This window comes from Silurus aristotelis, assembly GCF_946808225.1.
Source record: "Silurus aristotelis genome assembly, chromosome: 21".
NCBI lineage: Eukaryota > Metazoa > Chordata > Actinopteri > Siluriformes > Siluridae > Silurus > Silurus aristotelis.
In genome coordinates this window covers 13,437,363-13,464,877 of record NC_139594.1, presented here as the reverse complement: position 1 = coordinate 13,464,877, position 27,515 = coordinate 13,437,363, and the positions used below count along the sequence as shown (strand labels likewise).

At 39.2% G+C, this 27,515-nt stretch overlaps 1 protein-coding gene across 3 annotated transcripts in view; it reads right to left on the bottom strand.

Moving 5' to 3' along the window:
• csmd2 (CUB and Sushi multiple domains 2) overlaps window positions 1–27,515 on the bottom strand; it is a 364,389-nt gene that overhangs the window by 92,994 nt on the left and 243,880 nt on the right. For all 3 annotated transcript variants that reach the window (XM_083523463.1, XM_083523464.1, XM_083523465.1), the window contains exons 25-32: window positions 24,901–25,027; window positions 14,666–14,868; window positions 12,162–12,353; window positions 11,206–11,344; window positions 10,137–10,324; window positions 6,880–7,074; window positions 6,091–6,207; window positions 4,738–4,851 (exon numbers count right to left, since the gene is read on the bottom strand). In XM_083523463.1, the coding sequence (XP_083379589.1) occupies window positions 4,738–4,851; window positions 6,091–6,207; window positions 6,880–7,074; window positions 10,137–10,324; window positions 11,206–11,344; window positions 12,162–12,353; window positions 14,666–14,868; window positions 24,901–25,027 (1,275 nt within the window). The remainder of the gene's footprint in view (window positions 1–4,737; window positions 4,852–6,090; window positions 6,208–6,879; window positions 7,075–10,136; window positions 10,325–11,205; window positions 11,345–12,161; window positions 12,354–14,665; window positions 14,869–24,900; window positions 25,028–27,515) is intronic.

The window sequence follows — 27,515 nt, the reverse complement described above, 5'->3', positions numbered from 1 at the left end:
GAGCTACTCATATATTCATACTAATTAAATATATTTTCTATCTATCTATCTATCTATCTATCTATCTATCTATCTATCTATCTATCTATCTATCTATCTATCTATCTATCTATCTATCTATCCATCCATCCATCCATCCATCCATCCATCCATCCATCCATCCATCCATCCATCCATCCATCCATCCATCCATCCATCCATCCATCTATCTATCTATCTATCTATCTATCTATCTATCTATCTATCTATCTATCTATCTATCTATCTATCTATCTATCTATCTATCTATATGTGTATACTGTACAGTGAAAACACATTGTCCACCTGATTTGTCAAACAACTTACTACGTTTAGGGGCAGTTACTTTTTCTTATAGGGCCAAGAAGGTATAGACATTTAAATTTAAATCTATCTATGCAAAACAACAATAAATAAAATCCAGGAAAGGGGCACATACTTTTTTTTCACAGGTCTGTATAATGTTTTTTTTTTTATTTGGCCAAAATATTTCTCAAAAATGTTTCTTTTTTTTGCTAGAATTCAGCCACAACAGCATCCACCCACCGCACATTATTTATTTTTTATTCCATTTTTATTCTTTGATTGAACATATCAAGGATTCAAACTGTTGTGAAATCATCAGGGCTCAAGTGCAAGACCTGCTATGAGCTATTTACATCCGATTTAGCAAAAAGCTATAATTTAATAAAGGGGAAAAAAAGACTGTGAATCGAAGCAAAGAAACCAAATACAATAATAATTATATGGTTTGGCTTGGGTAAACAAATCACCTTCTCTATAACAGTTTTAAATCCCTAAAAGAGCTTCCCTTCAATCTAGCAGCGGATCATATTTCCTTGCCATGAAATCTATTTCCTGTGGCTGAGGAAATCTTTTTGGACACAAATTTATGCATTATATCTTTCATCCTTACATCTTTTCATCCCTACTCTCTCCATCCTACCTGTGTATCTCATTAATTAGCATAAGCTTCGTGTTTCAAAACGGGTGTGCATGTGTATGTGAGAGCATGAGATGGGTGGAAAGAGAATCGATGTCTACCTGCAGTTCCCTGAATTTTGCTGAGCCCCAGATTTATTATTGGCAGGCAGATCAGAGAGAAGAACTTGACACGCCATGTACAGTCATGGCTTGTGTTGGGTTACACCAGCACCACCATCTAAGCCTGGGGCATGCTGGCTAGTTATTAGAACATGGAGTTATGAGCAGCTGTCAGACTGGCAGTTAATAATCTGGAGTGGAGCAAGGTGTAGAGAAGCCCTGACTGCTTATTTATTTACACCCGCAGCTTATTTCCACCATCCTACTATTATCATCGATGCTGCTAGAATGCTACACACAACGAAATTCTGTTGTGTGAAGAACTTTAATGGCTTGGCAGTAATGCCATCTTGGGTGAAGGCTGTACTTCAGTACTTAATATTTACTTAGAAAGTGTAGCATTTAATACATTGTGCTGTGTTTCTTTTTTTTTTCCTTTTCTTTTTTTTTTATTATAGATATGTTAAGCTGCCTGACTGCTGAAATAGCTGTCAATGATGCCAGTTTTTGATATTTTTTCTGATATTCAACCAATATATAAGAGCTTGCTGAAATATTGTCTTCACTTTCAACCTTTCACTTTCGATTTTTCATAATGTTTAAACGCTACACATGTCTATGGCACAGTCTTTTTCTCTACCCGAGATATCCAGAGTCAATGTGCAGGTTATGTTCTTTACAATAGATCGCATGAGATCTAGCAGGAACTTACACTTACAGGCTACATGTGACTAAGGACAGGAGGAATTTGAGAAAACCAGTCAGAATGCGCAAAGAGTGTGTCATGCTCTGATGCACAACGTGTGTCAGTGTTGACGCTAACAAGCAGAAGTGGCAAAAGTACACACTTCATTCACTTAAGTAGAAGTACAGATATTCATGTTTTAAAATAGTCTGGTAAAAGTTGAAGTACTGATTACACTTTTTTACTCAAGTTAAAGTAAAGAGGTTTGGGCTCTGACATGTACTTAAATAAAAAGTAGCCATTCCTACTACCTGTTTTAGAGTCACGCTAGTAACTAGAACTCACATCATATTAATATTAGGGCTGTCAATCGATTAAAATATTTGTTCGCAACTTAATCGCACATTTCTATCTGTTCTAAATGTACCATATATTAATACTTTATGTTTTTAATACACTAAGCAACATGGACATGGACAAATATGGATGGTTTATGCAAATGTATGTATATTATTAGTGAAACCAAACTCAACATAGAGCATGAAGGCAAAAAAAAGTCTTGTAAATGTTTTAAAGTAATTATGATGGTTTAAATTACGTACAGAACTTTGGCTATGTTTCCACACGGACGGTTAATGAGGTGATACCAGAGAAGCTGTACCTCTTCCAACTTTCATACCGATTACATAATCAGAGAATATTTGTTTTTGATTTATGTAAAAGACATTTCGAGCTTTCAACACATATTTTTTATGTATGTAAGGCAAGTATTCACTGAGATTCAGGTTATTTTATTTACACGACAGAGAGGGCACCATACCCATTCCCATTGTTTTACAAAACCACAGCGTTTTGTTGTTATTATGAGTGTATACACATAAAAGTAGATTCTACAGATAAAAATGATAGATTTTTCTTCTTTGTATGATCAAAAAAAGACAGTAATTTATGTTTATTTTGGCGTTATGAGGAAAAAAAAAACACAAAACGCGCCAATGCGTTTGACGACCCCAGAGGGTTAATTATGTGAATCATGGCAAATTTTGCCACTGATTTGAGACTTGGCGCACCAGAAAAACAAATGTTTACTAATTAAACCTTTTTTTCGGTGGAGTTTATTTATTTATATTTAGTCAAGAAAGGACGTCATGAATAAATCTATGTTGCGATGAAAGTTTTGATTCCGCCTCTTTTATATTTATTTATTTATTTATTTATTTATTTATTTATTTATTTATTTATGTATTTATATATTTATTAATAAAAATGGTCCAACAGAAATGCGCGCTGCAATGATAGCGTGCTAATACAATTTAGTGCCTTTAAAATGAATTTGCGTTTGAATTTTGACAGCCCTAATTAATATATTAATACAAAAAATTTATTTTAAATGATGTTACCTAATTAATGTGTCCAGGCTGAACATCCACCATATAGAACACAAGCAAAGGAAAGATGATAATGATAAGGTGATATCTGTTCTCAGTCATGTTTACATCACTGACTCCCTCTGTCATATCCACGTTAACCCCATAATTCTTGTTGCCTTCTGAAAACTAGAATACGTCTGTGGTGTGTAAGAGCCAGGAAATGATACACCAGTGGTAGACTGAAATAGCCATGCAATGACAGAAAGCAGTTGATGGGCTGAAATTGGTGCAGTGAGAAGAAAAAAATATTGACTATTTCACCAAATTAATAGATTAAAACTAAAGTAACGAGTCTGTTCAGAAAATGTAAGAAGTAGAAGGTCCAGATATTTGTGTAAGGATTTTATGAGTAAAAGTAAAAAGTTGTCTGAAAAATAAACAGTAAAGTACTAATACCAGAAAAATCTACTTAAGTACAGTAAAGAAGTATTTGTACTTCGTAACTTCACCTCTGCTAACAAGGTACTGTCAATTTTTTTCCTAAAGTAATAGCTTTCTGTATTTAACTCTGCCTTGCTTAACTCTGACTTTATGAGTCATTAAGTCTGCTATGTTAAATACAGAAACTCAGTGTTTTCCTCTACTCAGCTACAGTGCACTCCAATAATTAGGAATGTGCACACAGTTATTGCTGCTGGTAAAAAAGTCCCAGACAGAGTAAAGTTTAACAGGCTGTTTTCAATTATTTAAATACCCAACGAAACCAGTTGAAAACAGAACCAGGGTTTCATAGAAATATTAAATATATACAAGCTTGTGAAGTGTCACTGACTTTTTTCGATCTTTAAAAATTTTATGATATGTGTGACTGACAAAACAGAAAAAAACATTTACATTTGTGACATGTGAAAAATGTCCTTATCCTTATCTTCAAAATTCAATTATACAACTGAGCAGGTGAGGGTTAACGCTCAGGGGCCTGAAGTGGCAGCTTCTGATCAGAAGTTGAACATCTTAACCACTGAGCTACCACTTTCCTAGATGCAATGCACAGGCCAGATGTTCTGACCCAAAATATTTCAATGAATTGCACTAATATTCTTTATATCCATAATATATTTTTTTGCCTAATTCAGACTTTATTTTTTGAGATTCAGACGTTTTATCTCTCAATTCCGAATTTATTTCTTGCAATTCAGACTTTTTTCTCTTGCAATTCCGACATTATTTCTCACAATTCCAACTTTTTTTCATCGCAATTACAACTTTTTTCTTTTTTTTTTTACAAATTTGACTCTATTTCTGCCAATTTTCAGTTTGGTTCTTGCAATTCAAACTTTATTATGGCAAACTTTTTCTTTTTTAATCTGGCGAAAATGGGCTCCTGTTGGTTTCTTCTTCTTTTTAATGGAAAAAGAAAAATCTGTTTCTGTACATGGCACTAGTTCACAGTAGTAATGCGATGCATTAATAATTATAAGGTAAATATTGTCACCATTTATTTCTGTTAGTTGTGTACTTTGACATTTCCAACATTGGTCATTTTTATGTGCAATCATATTTTCTTGAATATCATTGGCACTGGCAATGGATTTTCCATGTCAACTGTTTGGAGCTCACCTGAGTGAGACCCTGAGAGGGAGCTCAAGACCCGGGCATGTTGCGTTGGACCGTCGTAAACCTCCACCACGTCGTTCAGAGCTGTCTGGAAGAAGGCAAACTGGCTGAAGACCACTATCAGGTGCAGACAGGGTGGGAGATATATAGAAAGAAAAGTAAGAAAAAAAAAATTACATTATTGACCAAAGAACTTGGAAATGTGGGGACCTCAGGTATCATGACTCTACAAGCACCAAAAAAATGGACAGGGTTTTAATGGGTTTTTGGTCATAGAAAGCTGTTTAAAAATCCCCATGAATGTGCCATGACTATCTATTCTATCTATCTATTTCCACAACTCGTGCCTGAGCCAAGTGAAAATATGTTCTTGTTCGAATCCAGCAATGGTGCAATGCTGCAGGGCTCTCTGAATCGCCCAAATGACCTCCACCTGTTATGACACAAACAACAGTATCCTGTGGTAAAGTATCACCTGCTGGTGTGAAATGAGCTATGGCTGCATTCACAAACCCTCCAGCAGCTCCCAAGTTCTCATTTACTCTCCTCGTCAGGCAGAGGGAGGGAGACACAGTGAGCGATGCATGATGTGATACAATATGTCTATAAAGGTTTTCAGCCATGCAGGTCATCTTTACTGTTAAAGCAAACCTGAATCCAAGTCCAAACAATCAGTTGCTGAACTGCTTTTGGTGTAAACTTGAGCACTTTTGCAACTCTTCTATGTATTTTCAAGCATTTCAATAATGTCTATTTAAAAGAGCTATTTAAAGAATTTACGGTTGACATTTATTTTTGGGGGATTGTTGGAAGTTGTTGTTGCCTTTTATATTTCTATTATAATTAACAGAAAACCTCAGGTGGTGCTATTTGCGTAAAAGAAAACCTCCTTCTTCTTCTTTTGGCTGCTCTTGTTAGGGGTTGCCATAGCGGATCATCGGTCTCCATATCAAGCTGTCCTCTACATCTACCTCTTTTAAAATGCATGTCTTCCTTCACCACATCCATAAACCTTTTCCTTAGCCTTCCTCTTTTCCTCCTTCCTGGTGGCTCCATCCTCAGCATTCTTCTATCCATATACTCCTTATATCTAAATGACTGCAATGTGGTGGACACATGCTTTTACGGTATTTACATTTCTGGCATTTGGCAGACGCCCTTATCCAGAGTGACTTAGCAACTGAGCAGGTGAGGATTAAGGACCTTGCTCAGGGGCCCAGCAGTGGCAGCTTGGTGTTGCTGGAATTTGAACATATGACCTCCCAATCTAATGTCCAATGTCTTAACCACTGAACTTCCACCTCCCTATTTAATAACACAAAGGTTATGATTATTTTATGTAAAACTGATGCGTACCATAATCGTTAGGGACGACCACTGAGTAGAGACACGTTCTTCCACTGCTGTAGTTTCCAGGATAGCCGGGAGAGAGCACAACTCCCTCCAGCCCGGAGTACTGGCCACCACAAAGAGCTATAAGACAAGCATAGAGAGAATGGGGAAAAGAGAGAAAGTGAGTGAGAGAGAGAGAGAGAGAGAGAGAGAGAGAGAGAGAGAGAGAGAGAGAGAGAGAGAGAGAGAGAGAGAGCGAGAGAGAGAGAGAGAGAGAGAGAGAGAGAGAAAGAGAGAGAGAGAGAGAGAGAGAGAAAGCATATTAAACACTAATTTTCTGTCTTTCCCATCTCCTCTTCACTGCTCCCTCATTCCGCTGATCTTAAATTACTTTCCTTGTCTGATTGCAGAGCTGCTCCTGTGGATGTCCCCAGTGTTTGCCAAAGTGAAATTGCAATGTTTTCTAAGAGTCTACATGGATTGGACATGTCTTTCGCTCTCTCCAGGGAAACGGTGCACAAGACAGTGCAATCTACATGCGAGCCGGCATACATGCAGCTGATACACTATTACATGTATGTGATGCCATTTCTGAATCCTTACCCTTTTACATTTACGAGATTTGGCAGACAGTTCTGGAGTTCCAGAAGTAGCAGCCTGGTGTGGTTGGGATTTGAACTCATAACCTTAGGATTCAATGCCTTAACCACTGCGCCACCACCTCCCTATTTTATATATTATGTACAGTATCTCAGGTGTTTATTATGCGTTGAATTGTTTTTAAACAAATTTTAAGGTCAGATTTTTATTCACCTATGCAAACAGGTTTCGGTTTGTTCCAGGTAGGTTTGCTGTCTGCCCCCATGACACAGGTGAGGATGGATTCTCCCTCCAGAGTATAGCCGCTATCACAGTAGTAGGTGACCGTGGAACCGAGCTTCAACTCTGTGCCAATTCGAGTCCCATTACGAACAAGACCTGGCTCGAAACATGACTCTCTGGGGTTTTCTGCGTGAGAAATAAAACGAGAAAGACAGTGAGAAAGACAGCATGAAATTGAAAAAGAAATAAGAGACATCGGCAGGAGAGCGAAAGGGGAAACGTGGATGATTTGTGAATGTGTGATAAAACCAATGATCTTATTAATAATCGTGAAGGAGTAGTGCTTCCAAAAACACTTTCTAGGTCTAACAATTATGTTGATTATCCCAAGTAAGGAGTCCTAATTCAAACAGGATGCACTGTATAAATAAATTCAGATAAAAATGCGTACAAGAATAACGTTGACACACATACACACCCTTACACCAAGAGATGTTTATGCTCTGATTCCCCATCCCTTCTCCTTATCCTGATGAAGTGCACGTATGTTCTTGAAGCAAACACAATAGAGATTGAAAGTGACTCTAGGCTGGACGAAGGCTTGCTGACTACACAGAACAGTCACTCACAGATCAGGCTTCATGCGCCTGAGTGTAAGAGACGATCTGAAACCAAATTAGAAATCAATTGCCATTTCTACAGACCAATGTGAAGAGAAAGTGATTTTTATGCGCTCTCTATAGAAGAGGAAGTGTTCATGCTTAACTGGAGCTCAGGTTAACTCACACACAACAATGCTATGTGAGAGAAACAGGCTTGCGCTTATCATGGCTGAGAGGAGCACTGATGCAGGCCTGCAATCTGCTCCACGTGGCCAAGCACACACAACCTGCAACCTGACAGCTGACATTAGCAAGCACCTGGCCTCACTGCACACCCACACCACAAGCCTGGCGATCGTCTGTAATTAAGAATGGACTGCAGCCTTGGCCCTGAGGAGTAGCACAGGTGTGTGTGTGTACATGAGTGTGTGTGGGCCTCAGTGTGTGTCTGTTTGTGGCGGTATGCCCGCTTGTGCTTGTGCATTCTAAGTGTTTGATCTGGCAGCAAGCACTGAGATGTAATAGAATAGTCGTGACTGTGTGTGTGTGCGTGTGTGTGTGTGTGTGTGTGTGTGTGTGTGTGTGTGTTTATTTAAGTATCGCTCAACCCTGCCGAGCCCCCACATTGCACCTTGGAGGACAATCAAACCCAGTTGGGGACTTGGAAAAATCTGATTGGTCTGTTAAGAGGTTGATGATTCCTGTAACCTGATCCAAGAACACTGGCCTGAATAGCGGTGGCCGCCATGAGCCCAGGCCAAAGCAGACACACACGACTGTTCTAAAGCAACCGCCCACAGACAAACAAGCTAAAGGCTGTGTGTTTTCCACATTATTCCTTTATTAGAACTCATTAGTGAGGCAATCAGGGTCTGGAGTTCTGCAGCTTTAGAAGTGTCACAACTGAGTCCATTTGGTCCAACAGATTGAAAGGACACTGTTCGTTATTCCACAGTATACAAGATTCAGATCAGAGTGTGATAATGTTTAAATACAGAGTTTAATACATTGTACAGGACTGGAGAAGAGTACAAATAAGATTGTGTCACCTTTCAGCAGCATAGTTACAGTGGAGGAGCTTGTTAATGATCTTAAGGGAGCTGGGACCACAGTCACCAAGAAAACCATTGGTAACACACCGAGGTCTCTCTCCTGCTTGAGAATGCACATAAACAGGCGCATCTGAAGTTTGCCAACAAACACCAAGAGGATTCTTGGCTTAGGAGAATGTGATGTGGTCAGATGAGACCAATATTGAGCTCTTTGGCATCAACTCGAATCGCTGTGTTTGGAGGCAGAGAAATGCAGAATATGACCCCAAGGACACCATTCCCACTGTCAAGCATGGAGGAGAAAACATTCTGCTTTATGGCTGTTACTTTACATATGGTACAGGAAATCTTCACCTCATGAGGGGGCTATGCACTGTAGAATCTTGAATGGGAACCTTCCAGCATGACAATGACCAAAAGCATACAGCCAAGACAACAATCTGATGGTCTTGTAGCCCATTTCAGCCTTGTGCAGATCTACAATCTTGTCTCTGATGTCCTTTGACAGCCATGGTCGTGGAGAGGTTTGAATGGAAGAGGTTGATTCTGTAACTGGTGTATTTTATACACATAATGAGTTGATATTAGGAGTTCTTTCCTTAAGGGACAGGACTAATTTGGGTCTGTGGGAGACAGAATTCTTGCTAATTTGGTAAGGGATCAAATACTTTTTTCACTTGATGAAATGCAAATTCATTTATAACCTTCCTGGATTTTTGACTCTCTCTGTTAAAATAAACCGACCATAAAAATTCTAGACTGTTTATTTCCTTGTACGGCAGTAAATTTACAAAGTTATTGTACTGTAAATAAAGAGGGGGAAAAAATTTTTTTTTAGATTTATAACATACAATAACATACAGGTAGTCCCTGACTAACGATAGAGATGCGTTCTGATGGCCCCATTGTAAATTGAAAATATAGTAAGTGTCTTATATAACGTATCGAATGCTGGGATCAGCTATGATAAGGCACCCCTGAAGCACAGAGGGTTAAGGGCCTTGCTTAAGGCTCCAAGAGTTGCAGCTTGGCAATATCAGGGCTTGAACCCCCAACCTTCCGATCAGTAACCCAGCACCTTAACCACTGAGCTACCACTTCCCCTGCTGTCTGTATAAATATATGAAATGACTGCTAAACAGTTTAGAATAAATGTAACACTTATATGCCATTATTGCATCAATTACCAGTTAACCAATCCTAATATATTCTTTCTCTTTTCTCTCATGCTGTGTCTGAAATTACTGGCATTACTGAACAAATCTCAGCTTAAGCATGAGCACCAGAGGTATTCTGTACAATTTTAGCACCTCGTTTATATTCAGTAACACCTAATACCTATCGGTTGATAATTACATTGACTGCAGTAGGGAGTAGACTCAAAAGCAGATTCAAATAGCGTGTTTGTTAAGAAAACTCATTTACACCAGTTTTATATCGCGTCCGTATTCGAGCAAAACAAGAAGATAAACAGATTCCATGCACAGTAAATATGCAAAGCAGGATATGATGGTTTTTGACATACATTTGTATCGTGTCCCTTCACATGGCTCCTGAAAATAATTGACTGTGCTCACTGAAGGGGGTGCCCTACCTGTGTACTGCAGGACAAAGCCATTGCTGCTTAGCGAGGCATCACTTCGGAAGGCCAGGAAAAGCTTATTGGAGCTGCTCTCTATGCGGTCTGGGACATCAGTGCCGTAGAAGCTTCCCAGCAGTGGGCTGAGAGAGTCAGGTCCATCGTAAATGTGCAGAAAATCATAGCTGGGCTCTAAGCTAAAGCTAAGGAGAGATAGGAAAATGAATGATGCTTAGCCTTAAAGTGCTACTTACTTAATTGACAAGTATTATAGTGCCCCTGCTCACTGTGAATGATTAAGGGCCATAATATTGAAAATTAACATATCTGTATTTTGACCACTCCAGGCTTATTGCGTTTTTTTTTTTTTTCAAAATAAAAAAGATTCCACAGGGAAATTATTATTTCTTCAAATATTTCAGAGATGTAGGAAGTTTGGGTCAGCCTTGTTGCAGCACCCCTCAACACCTCTGGCATAGAGGATCTGGGGCCTTGTGCAAGGGCCCCAATGGTGACGGGGCTTAAACCCCTAATCTTCTGGTCATAAACCCACAGCCTTAACCACTGCTACCACCTCCCCCACCACTATTCATAATGTTGCTCAAAATGTACTGGATTAAGTGCTATTTTATAAGCTGCAGTATAAAGGAAACCATATTTTTAGATTAAATCAAATTGGCATGTGGTTATAAACTAAATGTCTATTAGATTTCAATGTTGACCTCTACTCATGAATATATCATTATCAATATGAATATATCATTATCTTTTTATTATTATTTTTAAATTGTTTATCATAAAATTGTTTTCTTTAGTCTGAATTTCCTTTAGGAAAATTGTATTTTTAGGAAGTGAACTTAACATTTCTGAAAAATCTTAGATGCTTTATGTAAGAAATGTCTGGCAACCTAATAGATGTGAAATTCATGCGATTTGCATAAAAAGAAAATCAACTTAATCCTGTGCGTAACCCAACTCTGAATACTCATAACTTTTCAGACAAAAATACTGACAAAATATATAGACTCGAAATGACAACTGAATGTCTGTAAAAGTGTAAAGGCACAACAAAGAGTGTGCTTACTGGTTGAATGTGAGGGAGATGATGTAGTCTTGGGTGACGGTGACTGTCCAGTCACACTCTCGGCCATGAGGATAGGGCTCTGGGTATTCAGGGGATAAAATTAGCCCACTTGGGCCAGTCAGGTTCCCTCCACATGGAGCTGGAACACAGGACAAAGGCACACTTTTTCATTTTAGGACAAACTGCAAACAATCAATACAACTGCCTTGCCAAAGAGGCACTGAGACAACGATTTATGTCCATTGGCCTCCTGTAGAGGTTAAAAGCTACAAGCTCACTCAAACATTTACACTTTACTATCTGAGTTTTTGCTACAACTCGTATTGACAGATAAATCGAGTTTGTTTTGACGCATCTTTGGACCAAACCTCACAATCAATTGCCCCATCCTGTTTATCCCATTTCTCTTTAACCCGATTTCTCATTTTATTCATTCCTGTGCGTTAGATTCTGTTCATTTTAGAAGATTTATTCAATTTGGTCAATCTTTATATTTGGTTACAAAAACCTGTGTATTGAGCCACCAGGCAGAGGATGCTAATGTCGGTTGACATCTGTTATCCTGGGTTTTCAGATATCACCTTAGAAACAGCCCTGGAATTGTTTGATGTGCGACTCAGCTTTTTATGCAATGTGGCTTTAATTGAATACGGCAGCTAATTACATGCTGCTAATTGCTGTTGTTAATTATTATTACTTTCGAAAGAACAAACTTAGATTTCTCACAGAAAGCCAAACAAGCTTTGGCAAATACTTATTTTTTTCACTTATGGTACTATCTGATATGTTTTAATTAACCTTTTGTGAAATGCACTTATTGTCGCAGAGTTAAAAAGAAAAAGAAAACATTTGGATCAAAGTATGACTTACCAAGTGATTTACCCAGTATCAAATTCACTAAAACAGATGCAGCTTTTCTGAGCAACTAGTGTCTGTGTAGTGCAAAAGGTGGTCACCTGAGCACGTGGGTGGTTCCGGCTGCCAGAAGAAACGGTTGTTGATCTCAGTGCAAGTGATCTTATTGGCTCCTTGTAGGATATAACCAGGGTCACACTGGAACAGCACATAGTCCCCGGGCTCTCTACTGTCCCCACTGCGTGTGCCGTTAGTAGGAAACCCAGGGTCATTACAGGATGTAGCTGTGGACACTTCAATAGGAACAGAAGCATTAATTCTACATTGTCTCCTTTTACTACTTGAATATATCTTTAAGCATTGATATAGAAATCTATGTGCAACTAACCGCTGTTCCTAACTACTTTCATTCATTAAACCCTGACAAATGTTCAGAATCATTCAGTAGTCATGTATGTCTATGGAGGAATAGGTAATAAAAAAGCTGATATCTGTAATGGATATTTAGTTTAAATGATAGATAGATAGATAGATAGATAGATAGATAGATAGATAGATAGATAGATAGATAGATAGATAGATAGATAGATAGATAGATAGATAGATAGATAGATAGATAGATAGATAGATAGATAGATAGATAGATAGATAGATAGATAGATAGATAGATAGATAGATAGAGTGAATAACAGCAACAGTAATAGAGAATGAAAGACAGAGATGCAGATATAGTTAGTTCCAGTGGAAGAATAGGAGTGACTGTAAGTGTGTGGTTAGATGGAACAGACAGACAGACAGACAGACAGACAGACAGACAGACAGACAGACAGACAGGCAGGCAGGCAGGCAGGCAGGCAGGCAGGCAGGCAGGCAGGCAGACAGACAGACAGACAGACAGACAGACAGACAGACAGACAGACAGACAGACAGACAGACAGACAGATAGATAGATAGATAGATAGATAGATAGATAGATAGATAGATAGATAGATAGAGTGAATAACAGCAACAGTAATAGATAATGAAAGACAGAGATGCAGATATAGTTAGTTCCAGTGGAAGAATAGGAGTGACTGTAAGTGTGTGGTTAGATGGAACAGACAGACAGACAGACAGGCAGGCAGGCAGGCAGGCAGGCAGGCAGGCAGGCAGGCAGACAGACAGACAGACAGACAGACAGACAGACAGACAGACAGACAGACAGACAGACAGACAGACAGACAGACAGACAGACAGACAGATAGATAGATAGATAGATAGATAGATAGATAGATAGATAGATAGATAGATAGATAGATAGATTAAAAAGGGCATTCACTCAGAATTCTGAAACAGTCTGGTGCGGTGATATATAATATTATAGATTTTGGAGGATTATAAATCAGACATATTAGCCTCATGTTGAATTGTGGACATCGTCAACATGGCAGAACACAGCTCAAATTAGTTCCAGTCAGCAGAGTCTTACCCATACTCTTATTTATTCCAACATCTGTGCACATTTTCCACATACGAGGCTCATTCTAATTCAAGTTTAAGTGCAGAAAGACACAGGGGGGTTTGAAAACACTCTCTCCCACACACACACACACACACACACACACACACACACACACACACACACACACACACACACACACACACACACACACACACACAAAGAAAGATATGTAGATGTTTCTCCTTTTCATTAACACAGAGGCAGGTCTGTTGTTTTGTGTGCAGTACTACTGTACATATGATTTGAGAACAAGTCAGAAGAGGCTGAAGAATAAGGCTAGAAAAATTAGTTGCCTTACATATGGTTTAATTTCAGACGAGGTACTACGATGGACCGACCTAAAGTGCATTCTGTGTTAGAAAGTCACAAAAGCAGCTGCTGATCACTTTCTGTGAAATGTGTGACATTTGTGCATTTTTTTGCAATGATAACTAGGAGATTGTGTTGGCTGGATGTGTTCACCTCAGCCCCACCAGCACACACATTGTCTTTTCGAGGATGCAGGATGCACGTGCACAAATTTGCAATCTGCTATTAGCATTGTGGCACGCAATTGAACAGGTGTGATGTGAAAATTAGCAGATGGAAATCCACTGAAGGGGCACGGTGTTGTCACTCAAATCCGTTCATGCCAGTTGTGTTGGCTGAAACCAATCAGACTGCAATCTCCTGCAGACTATGTGCAGATTGAGACTGCTTTATTTCCAGCTGTTTCTGCAGAGCTTTTTACCGCTGGATACGCAAAAGCCTGATTAGATAACTCTTGTTCCTTCAGGGGCTTCTTTTTACGAAGTCTTGAATGTTTTGATATTTAGTTAGCTGAAATTTGAAAGCATTGGAAATGTCTTGTTTTCTTTTGTGTTTTCTGTACAATTTAAGCCTAAATCATAGGTTTTAAAGTGGTTAAAAATGTTACCACCTAACTGTTCTCTAAGCCAAAACGAATTACCGACACATACCGAGGTATTGCTGTAATTACATCATATTTAACTAATACAATATTTAGTAATTTATTAGTATATTTTCCTAATATGAAAAATAAGATTGATCTACTTTTAAATGATAAAAATCGGTGGCAGCTTGGTCCCTTTGAACAAAACGCACCTGAGAACTGCAGAGCGAAGCCTTGTTTGCTGGTGAAAAAGTCAGTAGTGAACTGCAGGCTGATGGTATTGAAGGTGCTGTGTAGGTCCACAGGCAAAGAAGAACCACTCAACTCTTTGAGAAGTACACCGCCATCCTGAGGCCCATCCCAGATCCGCAACACATCATGCACTTCCTCCGTGTGGAAAACCAGAAAGTGCAGCCTAAAGACACAAACACACACACACACACACACACACACACACACACACACACACACACACACACACACACACACAGGAAGAAAAAGATCAGAGACTATTACTGAAATTCGCAACTATCATCGATCAGCAGCTAAAGTGTGATTGTGGTGACAGAACGGGGATTGCATTCTTGTTGAAATGACTATGTACGTGGATTTAGTTCTCTGCAGAAACGCATCCTGAACCTGTTTTCTCGGATGTTTTATTACTACACGGATGAAAGTACAAAAATGATAATGCCAGCTATGGAACAGCTGGACTCAAAAAAAAAAAAAGTGACACTTGATCCACTAGGCAAATGGAAAAAAGAGAGATTGATGCAGAGGCTCAAGAGAGGGTTCAGCGACAGATGGCAAATGCAAACACCAGGCTGAGATAAAGTGTTGCTGGTGAACAAGAGTCAGAGGGAGGCAGCTGCTGGTGGTGATGAACCTCAGGTGGAAAGAAAAGAGTGCGAGAGAGAGAGAGAGAGAGAGAGAGAGAGAGAGAGAGAGAGAGAGAGAGAGAGAGAGAGAGAGAGAGAGAGAGAAAAATGTATATGGATGCGTTATTGGAACACTGGACCACATCATTCGACTTGAGTTAGCTATATGTGTTAACTGGAAAGTAAACAAAGTGTCATGTGTGTCAATTATTAGCAATAATCCATACAGATAGCGGGTACTCGAGATTACATCAGCTAATAAAAAGGCAGTGTTTTACTGCGCTGTAGAGCATCATTATGGCCCAGGGGAAATGGCATGTATTAATAAATAAACCTAAACACATATTATGCATGCAGTAGGAGCTGCATTGAATAAATGAGTAGTTGTCTAATACATTCACTAGTGTGTGCTGTGGAGAGCGTTTGGAGCATCTACAATATATATTTTTGTTATTAAAGAAAAGTATTTCCATACTTACCAGCAATTCAATAATAAGAATTGCATGTGACTCTAAATCTAGTTCTGATTCCTATATTGCCAGCGTTGAACAATAGCTCATTGATCTATTACTACAGTTTATGGTCCAGCATTTGTAGATCCCTGACCATTACACTTTGGAAAGCTTTCCACTAGTTTTTGAAAAGTGGCTGTATGGATTTAGCTACAAAATCTTGATGTTTTGTTGAGAAAGTTGGCATTCCAGTTCATCCCAAAATGGTTCATCGGGGATGAGGTCAGGGTTCTGTCCATAGCACTTGAGTTCTTCCACTACAAACTTTTCAAATGTCTTCATAGAGGCATTGTCATGCTGGAACCGATCGTGGATTCCCATTGAATGTAAAATGTAATGTGGGGATGTTGTAGCTTAGGCGTTGGTCTTTGGTTTTGAGTGCAAATCCCAGACACAACAAGCTGTTATTACTGGGAACCTGAGCAAGGCCCTTAACCCAATAGCTGCTCAGTGCTCGAATGAGTTAAATGTAAGTCGCTCTGGATACGGCTGTTTACCAAATGCCATAAATGTAATGCTACAGTGTAGAAACATCCAAGATAACATGTGCATCTGATGATCATGTTTCTGTAAAACTTTAGCTTTATATTTTATAAATAAGGTGTATAAATGTTTTTATTCTTAAATAGTCATATGATACATAGGATATAGGATATATTTCTTTTTGTGAACCTCAAAAAGGCTGAAATTATCATTTGAATGCTTTTCACTGAAATTAGTTTATTGTATTACTTAATTTCATGTATGTGGTCTATTCAGAGCCATCAACCATTAAAATGATGTCTAGTTGACAACTGAGTTTTGAATTACAGTGAAATATACAAACGTACAAAAAGTCTTAACAATGTCATGTTTTTTTTCTTTTTTTTTTTTTTACAAAGATGCAGCCGGTTGGGTTTGAATAAAATGGGACCAGGACTTTTGTGTGTGTGGCAAAGAGAAAGCAGACAATGAAACAGATGGGGAGGGTAAAAGAGTTTGCTTAAACTAGTAAGAATGAAAGGAAAAACTGCATTTTGTTTCATCTCCATTAGGGCCAAATTTTCCTTGCAGTACTATTCTTCTCTTTTCTCCATTTTTCAAATAAAAAAATAAATAAATAAAATGATCGACACAGACATTAAAGTTGCTCTACCAACAAACAAAATGCCCAATAAATGAGAACGTATCCAGTTTTTTTTTGATGATTTTATATAGAGAAGAAACACTGTCACCTTTTTGGAAATTGTGAAATGAGATGTGACTGCACTTCATTTTTCCTGTCTTAAGGAAATCAAATAACTTCAGGAGAACTGCCCGAGGATGAAATTCAGAAAAAGAAAAATATGTTGAGGTCAGGTTATCAAGGCAGTAACACTATAATAGAGAAGATGAGCCATGGCAAATAAATACCGAATAACACTTTATACTGCAAGAACTTAAGAGTGCTGCATTTCAGCATGAACCCAATACTGTGCAAAGGTCTTAGTGTTTTAACACTTTTGCAAGTGATTTAAAGAAAAGATGTTGTCATGAAGAGCAGCGCATCGGGAACAGAAAAAAAAAAAAGAATGTCCTTCGCCCCAGGTGCAGAGTTAGCCAGCGCTGTGTGACTGGTGTGTTATTGATAGTCATTTTAATCTATTTTGCTGACAGATTGGTTTGAAATAAGGACCAACATGTGAGCTGAATCAGCACATCTGAGCTCCTGGGCCCACTTTATCCACATGGCCCAATCTGTAACCTCCGGATCTCACAGCTCAGCCCACTGTTAAAAGCTCCCATGAGACCTAGCAGAGCAGGTGTTTACTTAGGGACCTCTATCACAGTGCATGTGTCCTCGTGTGTGTGTGTGTGTGTGTGTGTGTGTGTGTGCGTGTGGGTTTTAGCGTTCGAATTAAGCATGTCTTCTCTCTACTTAACTCTGATCTACATCCATGCCTGCTACACAACTCGCAAGACAATAGCGAGACGCGAGTGCGTTCGAGTAGAGAAAGCTCAGAAAAGCACGCCCAGACAGAATGAATGAAAGCTGACATGAACAAGGCGCTCCGTTTCATCTACCAGTAAGAATTAAGTCCTTGCATAGAAACACTCTGCCCATCTCGCCAGCTGTCTCTTTTATCAACGGATCAGCATACAACTCATCTCTGGCGTGAATCAGACACTCGCAATCTCATATCTAACGCTGTGGATAGCGCTGTGTGCTCGGAGAGACAGCAGACAAAACATCTGCGTTAACACACATCCCGATACCCGTGCTCTGAGGACATGAGATACAGCTGTGAGAAAAGCAGCGCGTGATGAATGAAAGGAGAAGAGAGAACTGAAAATGTAAGGAAATAAAAGAAAAGAAGAGGAGAATAGAAGAGAAGAGAAGAGAAGAGATAATTGGAATTTAAAGTAAATGAGAGGAGAGGAGTGGAGAGAGAACTAAGAGTGGAATTGAGAAGAAAAGAGAGGAGATTAGAGGACAGATAGGTCATGTCAGGAAGAGGACAGAAGAGAACTGAAAACAAGAAATGGAAATTTTGCAAAACAAAAGGAGAAGCAAAAGGAAAATACAGGAAATTGGAAGAATAGGCAGTAAGGAAAGTAGCAAAAGAAGAAAATAAATAAAAAGGTATAGAGAATAGAGAAGAGAAGCAAAAGTCAAAGTTATGAGAAATCAAGAAATACAGAAGAGGAAAGAACAAGAGAGAAGAAGTAAGAGAAGGAGAGAGAAGAGGACAGAAGGTGAATGAGATTTGCTTCACAACTGCAGATGAGCCGCTGGATCCTCTGAGCTCTGACTCAGATGCGCAAAGCCAGTTTCGGTACAGCGGCTTTACCGACTTTCTAATCCTACACGCCTGAGACGCTCAAGAGCCTAGTGTGTGTGTGTGTGTGTGTGTGTGTGTGTGTGTGTGTGTGTGTGTGTGTGTGTGTGTGTGTGTGTCTAATAGATACTGTCACTCAGAAGTGGCTCTTGAAGGTAATTATCACCTTTGCGAAACACAGTTGGATCAAGAGTAGAGATGAGCCTGTGATGAGAAGATGAAAGAGGGATGAAAGGTGTTCTTCTCCTCCCATAAGCCTTGGGGTGTGTTGCATCCCCACAGTGTAACACTCAATCCTAATCCAAGCACTAAATACCCACAACACCTCCTTATTCATGATCATACTCCTTCATCAGCCTCAGAATACTTAAGGGACGTGTCCAGTTCTGTGTATTACAAGAAAAAAGCTCCCTGCTGTAACGGTGTCTTCCTATATTATACTTACTTCCTTATGCTGTCATCTCTGTACTGCTGAGCCGAGTACTGCTGCTACTGCCCCCCAACACACACACACACACACACACACACACACACACACACACACACACCTCAGTGCTGTCTTATTAGAGCCCTTACATTAGTGTCTTAGTTGTCCCAGGTCTAATGCATTGCAAATGATATTGAATAATTGATTGTGCAAAGATGGAATTAAAAAAACGTGTGCATGCCTTACAGTAAGGAGGTTAAATAATCTTGTTAACACACACACACACACACCCACTCACACACACACACACACACACACACACACACACACACACACACACACACACACACACACACACACACAGGGATATAGACACCTGTACAGCATGTCTATAAATGTAGATGAATGTCATGAAATATACCTTTCACTAGGAGCATCTGTGCATGACAGTGTCCCTGTGCACAAACCAAGCTCTATAGATATAAAAAGATAAGCTTTACAAGGTTTAGAGAGAAAGATCTTAAATAGCCCCCTATAGAGCCCTGACCTCAACCCTTCTGAACACATTTGGGATGAATTTAACACTGACTGCACCCCAGGCCTCCTCACCTCACCTACATCAGACTTTCTTACACCCTTGTGACTGAATGAGCACGAATCTCAAGCACACTCTAAAATCTAGTGGAACATCTTCCCAGAAGAGTGGTGGTTATTATAACAGCAAAAGGGGCCTAAATGTGGAATGGGATGTTTAAAAGTTTCATACTAATCTAATGGTCAGGTGTCCAAAAAGGTTTTGTAGAATGCTTCCTAACATCACTGGGATATGAAATGTATATGTGGCAAGTATAAAAATACCTTCCTTATCTATCTATTGATCAAAACCCGTTTCATATGGAACAGGTTTGGATATCATACGCTATATCCACATTCATATGCGGATCGTGTCCAAACTGTTGCCACAAACTTGGGAGCACAGAATTATATCGGAATGTCTGTGAACACTGAAGCATTGTGATTTTCCTTCACTGAAACTGACATGTTCCAGCATGATATCAGACATCAGCCTGGCTGTGGCAGCGGGGGCATGCTCAAGTGTCAGCTGTGGACAAAAAGGGGGCGGGTGGATCGGCAGGTAAAGTGTAATGAGGCTCACCTGTGTCTTACTACGGCCACTTTACTCATATCTGTCTCTTTGTGCTTTCAGTAACTGCTCTTACCAGGCAGAAAGTTACACACACACACACAGAAACACAGCGGCACAGAACAAAAAGTTGCAACTTTGTTTCTATCGAGCCTTTTATTTTAGTTGAGTGATTTGTTTGGAAAGAAAATTGAAAAGCATGATTAAACTAAAAGAAGCCCTTGCTCGGTTGATGTTCTGATTGTCTCCTAGAGACCTCCTCCACACCCTTACATCAGGGTTCCACACTGGCACTCCAAAGTCTAGTAAAAAGCTTTTCCGGAAGAGTGAACTTGCAGCAAAGAGGAGTTCAAAATGCACATATAAGTGTGATGGCCAGGTGCCTATAAATGTATGGCCTTATATTAGTCCATTTATAGAAATTAAATGGACCTTATCTTCAATGCGAGTAGAACGTTGGAGCTGGGGGGTGGAAAATATACTAGAAAAATACTCCTCTTTACTAGAAAGATACTATTTTCCTCAAACATGAATTGCCTTGTGTATGATTCCCAGCCAGTAATAACAACAATCTGTAGCACTTGTGTAAATAAACTTTCTTTTCGGCTTCTCCCGTTAGGGGTCGCCACAGCGGATCCTCCGCACGTTTGATTTGGCACTTGTGTAAATGTGCAGCGTAAAGAGTATGAGGATCCGATTTGCTTTGCATTTCTCAGCTATTGAGACGGTATGATGATGTAAAATAACCAGCAGCAGCACTCTGGAGTGTAACTTAGGCAAGAACATGGACTGAACTAATATGTTGTTGCATAAATAAATAAATAAATGAATAAGGTTCATGCTTTTAAAAAAATGGGGAAAAAAAGCATAAGAAACAAAAGTTAAACCTCATGTTAAATCTACTGAGCCATGGTGACCAATTCAAGGGTCATTTTAAGTTATAAAAAAATTAATTTGACATCTTTACGGGTGTATTAAATTGCTCTGGATACTGAAATAATTCAAAACAACTCCATTGCAGCGATTGAGTCATGCGAGCCAGTCTATGAGAGCACACCTGATTGTTTTCCGCTTTGAACATATTAGCATAAACTGGGCCATTATTATAAGCACGTGTCACGATCGCATACTATACACTAAAACCAAACAGTTTGACGAACCAAGCTCAGTGTTTGCAAAACCGGTTTCCACGTGTGTGTTCCAAACCAGTGTTTATAACACTTCAGTGGGCTTTAATTGGCTTTAATTCCACTACTACACTGAGTGTGCAATTGCCCCGTATTTAAAAAAAACCTTAACCAAAAACAAAGACGTGGAAAAGACAAGAATTGGGTATGTTAAGCAAGAATTGTGGCTTTTTTTCCCTTTTAGTTGTGTTAAATGTGCAACCAAAATATTTGGTGTTGTTTCTGTCTGTTGAACGAACATGCTGTGAAAATAACCAAAACACACATTACTACATACAGTAAATTCCAGCAGCAAATAAATAACACCACTCAAAGCCTTTTTACTGTTAATCCCATATTCATACATTCAACAAAAGGTTAAAAAAAAGCAATTAAAGTATTAAAATGGTGATTTGTTCTTAATTAATTAAGTGAATTAAGATAACATATAAAGCAACCATGCCGGTTGTTTATAAAAAAGTGGTCTATTACTTCATTTGCCCTTTTCTTAATTGACAATATGATTATAATAATGTTTTTTTTCTTTTCTTTTCTACACAAGCCAGCTCTATGGGGGTTCTGAAGCTTCAGCATGCACAATATTTCATTCATAATAATACAACTATCAATAAGCCCAGAAAAAGCATGTTGTTACAGTTTTTTTCTAGAAAACTGCTAAAATGTAGAAATAAAATTGGGAAAATTGAGCCAAGTTTGCATATATATATAGTAAGTAGGATACTAGGATATGACTAGGATATATTTTGTGAGACATCAATGTGCAGCTTGTATAGCAGTACAGATTTATTGTCCTCTGAAAATAACTCAATATATTGTCAAAATAATTAGCAGCAAAAGTAAGTGATAATGGCTGTACATCACTTAATCATGCGAAGCCACATGTCATATTCATCATGTTCATGTTTTTGTCTGCTTGACAGTACCATAGAAATGTGTGTATCTTGTATTAGAGCAGTTAAAATATGGTGCTTTGAGTACAATTCTCTCATACTGACCACTGGCTGTTCAACATGGCACCTTCTGGCAAAGAACTCTCCGAGGATTTGAGAATTCAAATTGTTGGTCTCGAAAGATGCCCACGCTATAAGAAGGTCAGTAACACCCTGAAACTGAGTTACTGTATACTGGCCAGGGTCATCAGAGGTTTTCCCAGATGGTTTCCACTCAGAGCAGACCTCGCAAGGGTCCATCGAAGAAGTTGAGTCCTTGTGCTGTGCGTCCGGTGCAGAATTTGGCTTTAAAAAACAGATGCCTGAGTGCTGTAGCATTGCTTTAGAGGTTGCAGAAGCAGAAGGTTTGCTTGTCAGTTCAGATGCCACACACTGCAACAACGAGGTGTGCATGGCCGGGGTCCCAGACAAAAGCATCTTCTGAAGCTGGATCACAAGAAATCCCACAAATAGTTTGCTGAAAACAACCTGTTGAAGAGCATGAATTACTGGAACCATGAACTGTGGTCTGATGAGATTAAGATAAACTTGTTTGGCTCAGATGGAGTCCAGCATGTGTGGTGATGCTCTGGTGAGGAGGACCAAGAAAATTGTGTTTCTTGCCTGAAGTCAAGCATGGTGGTGGTAGCATCATGGTCTGGGGCTGCATGAGTGCTGGTACTATGGAGCTGCAGTTTATTGAGGTAAACATGGATTCCAACATGTACTGTGACATTCTAAAGCAAAACATGAAGCCCTCCATTCAGAAACTGGACTGAATGGCAGTTTTTCAACATAATAACGACCCCAAACACACCACCAAGATAACAACAGTCTTGCTGAGGAAGCTGAAGGTGATGGAGTGGCCAAGCATGTCTCCAGACCTGAACCTAATTGAGCACCTGTGAGGCATCCTCAAGCAGAAGGTGGAGAAGCGCTATGTGTCTAACATCCAGCAGGTCTGTGATGTCATTATGAAGGAGTGGAAGAGGATCCCAGGAACAATCATGTGCAGCTTTGGTGAATTCCATGCCCAAGAGGATTAAGGCAGTGCTACATAACAATGGCGCTCACACAAAATATTGAGGTTAGTATATACAGGCTAACAAAAACAGTAGTAAATACAGTCAATCTACTATAAGATGATTGAACTATGATTTGATTTGATATGGTTTCTAAAGGTTGCACATCATAAAAAAATACATACAGGCCTAATCACTTCAGTCATATATAACACATATGCAGTACAAATAGCGACATAGCCGGCAGTCTTGTTTAGATGCATAAAAATGTAACCTATTTTTCATCAGCAAGTGTTTCATGAGAGACACTTGAAATATTATCTGAAAGCACTATATAATTTGTATGGAACTTAAGTGCAAAAGAAGGTCTACAAGACAAAACAGGGTGCTTAAGAGTTTTGCACAGTTCTGTCGCTTTTCAATGGGATTCCCCCTGAGCCTGAAATAGATTAATGCGTGTAAGCCTGCAAAAAAATAAAAAAATAAATAAAATCTAATGCGATAAATCTAAATTCATTAAAGTACTTTGTTTTGTTCTGCTTACACACTAATGTGCATCTACGATAACAAGATATTGATCTTGTTCCGCAGATGCTACTTCACACATATCTAATAACAACAAAAGAGCTTCGTTTTTCATCGTCATCTGAAAACCCAAGAGAAATGTTGGCTGCTGCTTAACAAGAAATGAAGAACTCCAAGGTTTGGTAACCTTCATCATTTGGTTTGTCACCTTCGATTATTCTTCCAGTTTAGCGCCTAAACAAAGGAGAAGGTCCTCATTGATATTCCGGTGCTACGTTTTGTTCATAAAAAGCGGAGAGCATTTTGATAGTTAAAAAAAAATATATAAATGTTAGGTGATACACTCACCTACGTTCCTTAATCGTGGTAACTTGCTGACATTAAACTACAAACGAGCATTCTTTGAGGAGAGGGTTTTCTTTTAAGTTAAGTGAGTGGGAAGCAGGAAGGAGTCTGGGAGCAGTCCAGAGTGCGGCTGAAGGACAGAAGGAAGTATCTGGTAAACTGCACTGTTAGAGGCACAATTCAATTTGATAGTGCCTGGCACTGAGATTTTATGTGGAATTACACTGGCAAAACAAGAGGCAATTAAAGAGAGCGCATGTTCATTCATTAGCAGCGATTTACAGAGGAGGGGGAAAGGCCAATGGGGAAGGACTGCCAAAACTCTAATGCCCTCCTAACACCCCCCAGCCCTGATGACTAAGATAGCAGCCTGGAACAATACTGACACACGCAGAGACAAACACATACACACTGATGGCAACTATACTGAAGGCCAACCATGGTTTAAACTAATGCATAAATCTCAGAATATCATCCGAGCCAGCGGTGACACACTGAGCCGAATGAGACCCGTGCCAGAAAATTCCCGCTGAGATTGTTAAAGAGTTAATTGTTTGGAATTCAAGGTCAGATATGAGCTGTAGAAAAAACACACAAAGAGCTGATAATGATGTCGAAAGGAACAGATGAGTTAATGGTAAGATAGGAAAGAAGCGACAGGTGGCGTGTGCGATACAGACCCGACGGTGCTTCCCGGTGGAGCCTCGATAGTCCACACGCAGTGCAAATTGTGCTCATAGGGCGCAGGGTAACCTGGAGACAGGATACGACCTGTATGTTCGTCCTTCATCGTCCCACCGCACTCAGCTAAACATGGCAAAAAAAGAAAAACACACAACGCATTTAGCTCAAGATTTAATTCAGGACAAGTACAACATCATGTACTGCATTGTACAAATAGACAAGATGAACATCTTATAATCAAATAATTAAACAGGCTATGGGATGTAAGAATTAAGCTTTTGAGCAAGTAAAGAAAAAAATCTATATGTATATAAAGATCTAAGTAAAATGTGCTGGTATAGCATATCTATAGATACTGGTATAAGACACACTCTCCATAAAATATTTAAAATAATATGTAATTGATATGACTCTTTTTCTGTAAGAGTCTCCCCTGTCATACTTTACAAGAATCTGAGGTAAATATATCTCCAGAGAGTCTTCAGGATTTCAATTTAGTGGCTTGTTGTGGTAAATGTGGTAGTTTAAGTGAGGGAAAAAACAGAAACACTTCTAAATAGTTGGGTATTTTAGTTTATTTATTTTTTTATAATAGCATACCTTTTTTTAATCCTTTCTAATCTAATATGAACTGCTTTTTATCTTCTGTAAGGACTCACAAGCTATTAAAGCTGTTAAAGTAATTTCCCTGTCACTTCTTGCAAGCCCATTTAGTTTCAGATTGCAGGCAAACAAGCTGAATGTGCATTTGAAAGGAATTCCAAGAAATTCGAAACAGAACCATGTTCTAGACTCTATCATGGATGCTCAGTCCTATTCACAACAGTAGACGAAAGAACTAAATTATTTTTGCACTTCGACATCCAGGGACTTGAAATAAATCTGTCTGTCCTTTGATAATGTGCTTTTTTGGAGATCAGACAGGACAGAGTGTTGCAGCCACAGGCAGACTGCAATGCAGGAAACTTTGTTTCTCTCAGCAGGAAATGGGACCTAGCATACTGAATACGATGCACTGTAGTGTGGCCAAGGCCAGTACAACTTCCTGCTTTACAATAATACCTTTCACATCTCCTTTGGAGCCGAGCTTTATGAACGATAGGCGGAATGGCGCAGTCGTATATCAAGGCCGGCATTGAGACATCCCCAGGGAAAGCACATTTCCTTTGGCTAATATCACTGATAGGGTTTCAGTAATATCTCCAGTGCCAGGCCAGGCTATCCATCTTGTGGGAGAAATGGTAGTAGTGTCATGCCACAAGGCACAAATCACTAGTTTGTCAGCAGGTAAGGGCCAGCGGGCACCGCAGCTAGTGTTTCATGCGCCAGAAAGCAGTGAGCTCCTCATAACCCACATCTCAGCCACCCTGAGGTGATCGAATGTGTACTTCTTTATAGCATACATCCATGTAGACGCACACGATGGGTGGAAGGCAAAGCCGGGACTCCTGTAGAGGCTACTGTGACTTGATAATCCAGATGGCAGCTTCATCTCAGCAGTACGTTTTTTTAGACCTTTAACGCTAGGCCTATTTTGTGAGTGTATTCCAAAGGCCTTCAAGTAACCATTTCTATTTCTATTGTTTTTATATAAAAAAATAATTACCTACCACCAGGTCCCTAAAAACACGAAAGCATGAAATAAATCATTAAAAATTCCAGCACCATCTGTGAATTTTGCGAGTTCCTCTGCTCATTCATAAAAAGTCATATGCTGTGTCCAATTTTATCCGGTTAAATGTGAGAACGTATCTTTTTTTCTCCACGTTTTGGTCTTCCATCCACAATGTTATTTTGTCCAGCAAAAACAATTTCAAGTGGATAAATCTGAAAATGTTGTCAAGATATTCAAAAATAACAAATAAAATTTGCAGTCATGTGACTGCATCAAAACAAAGGAAGGGCAGACAATGTTGCACTGCAGTCATAGTGTCTGCGATCTGGTTTGATAGCATTGTTAAATGCTTTTTACCAGCACTTTAGACTGCATTCTGTTCAAAGAGGATGGAATGTTCACTCACAATCGCATCGATTCAAAGAGACGGGAAGTAAATAGAAGCCTGACAGAAACGATGCAGGCTAAAGCTTCTTATGCTTTTATGCATGTGCATTATAGGAGGGTAAACATTTTTCACACAGTTGAGTGTGGATGAGTAATGTTTTAAAAACATTTTGCATGTTTGAGATGGAGAAAATGGTGTTTTTTGATCTGTCAAAATACTGTAATGTGTACAATGCCTATGTGTGTAGAACTGTACGTTAAGCCCATTTACTATTCTTTTCTGGTCTACAATAACAACTTTAGCTAGCTCTATCTCACTGAGCACAAATAAACTAAGATGCTAGTTAGCACAAGTTAGCTGTGTTAGTAATTCATTGGTCTGTGTATGTGTGGGAATAAGTGCAAGGCTCTTAAAAAAACACTTCAAAGCAAACCCGTTTAACATCTAAAGTACTACAGAAATAGTCCATCTGGAACAGTTTGAAGCTATGACACCTCAGGGTGCAGCTTGTCACACTGCATGACCTTTCAAAGTTAAATGGCAATGATGCCACTAGTCTACTCCGTCTAAAAATGAAGCATTGAAGAAGAAAAAAAGACAATAAGGAT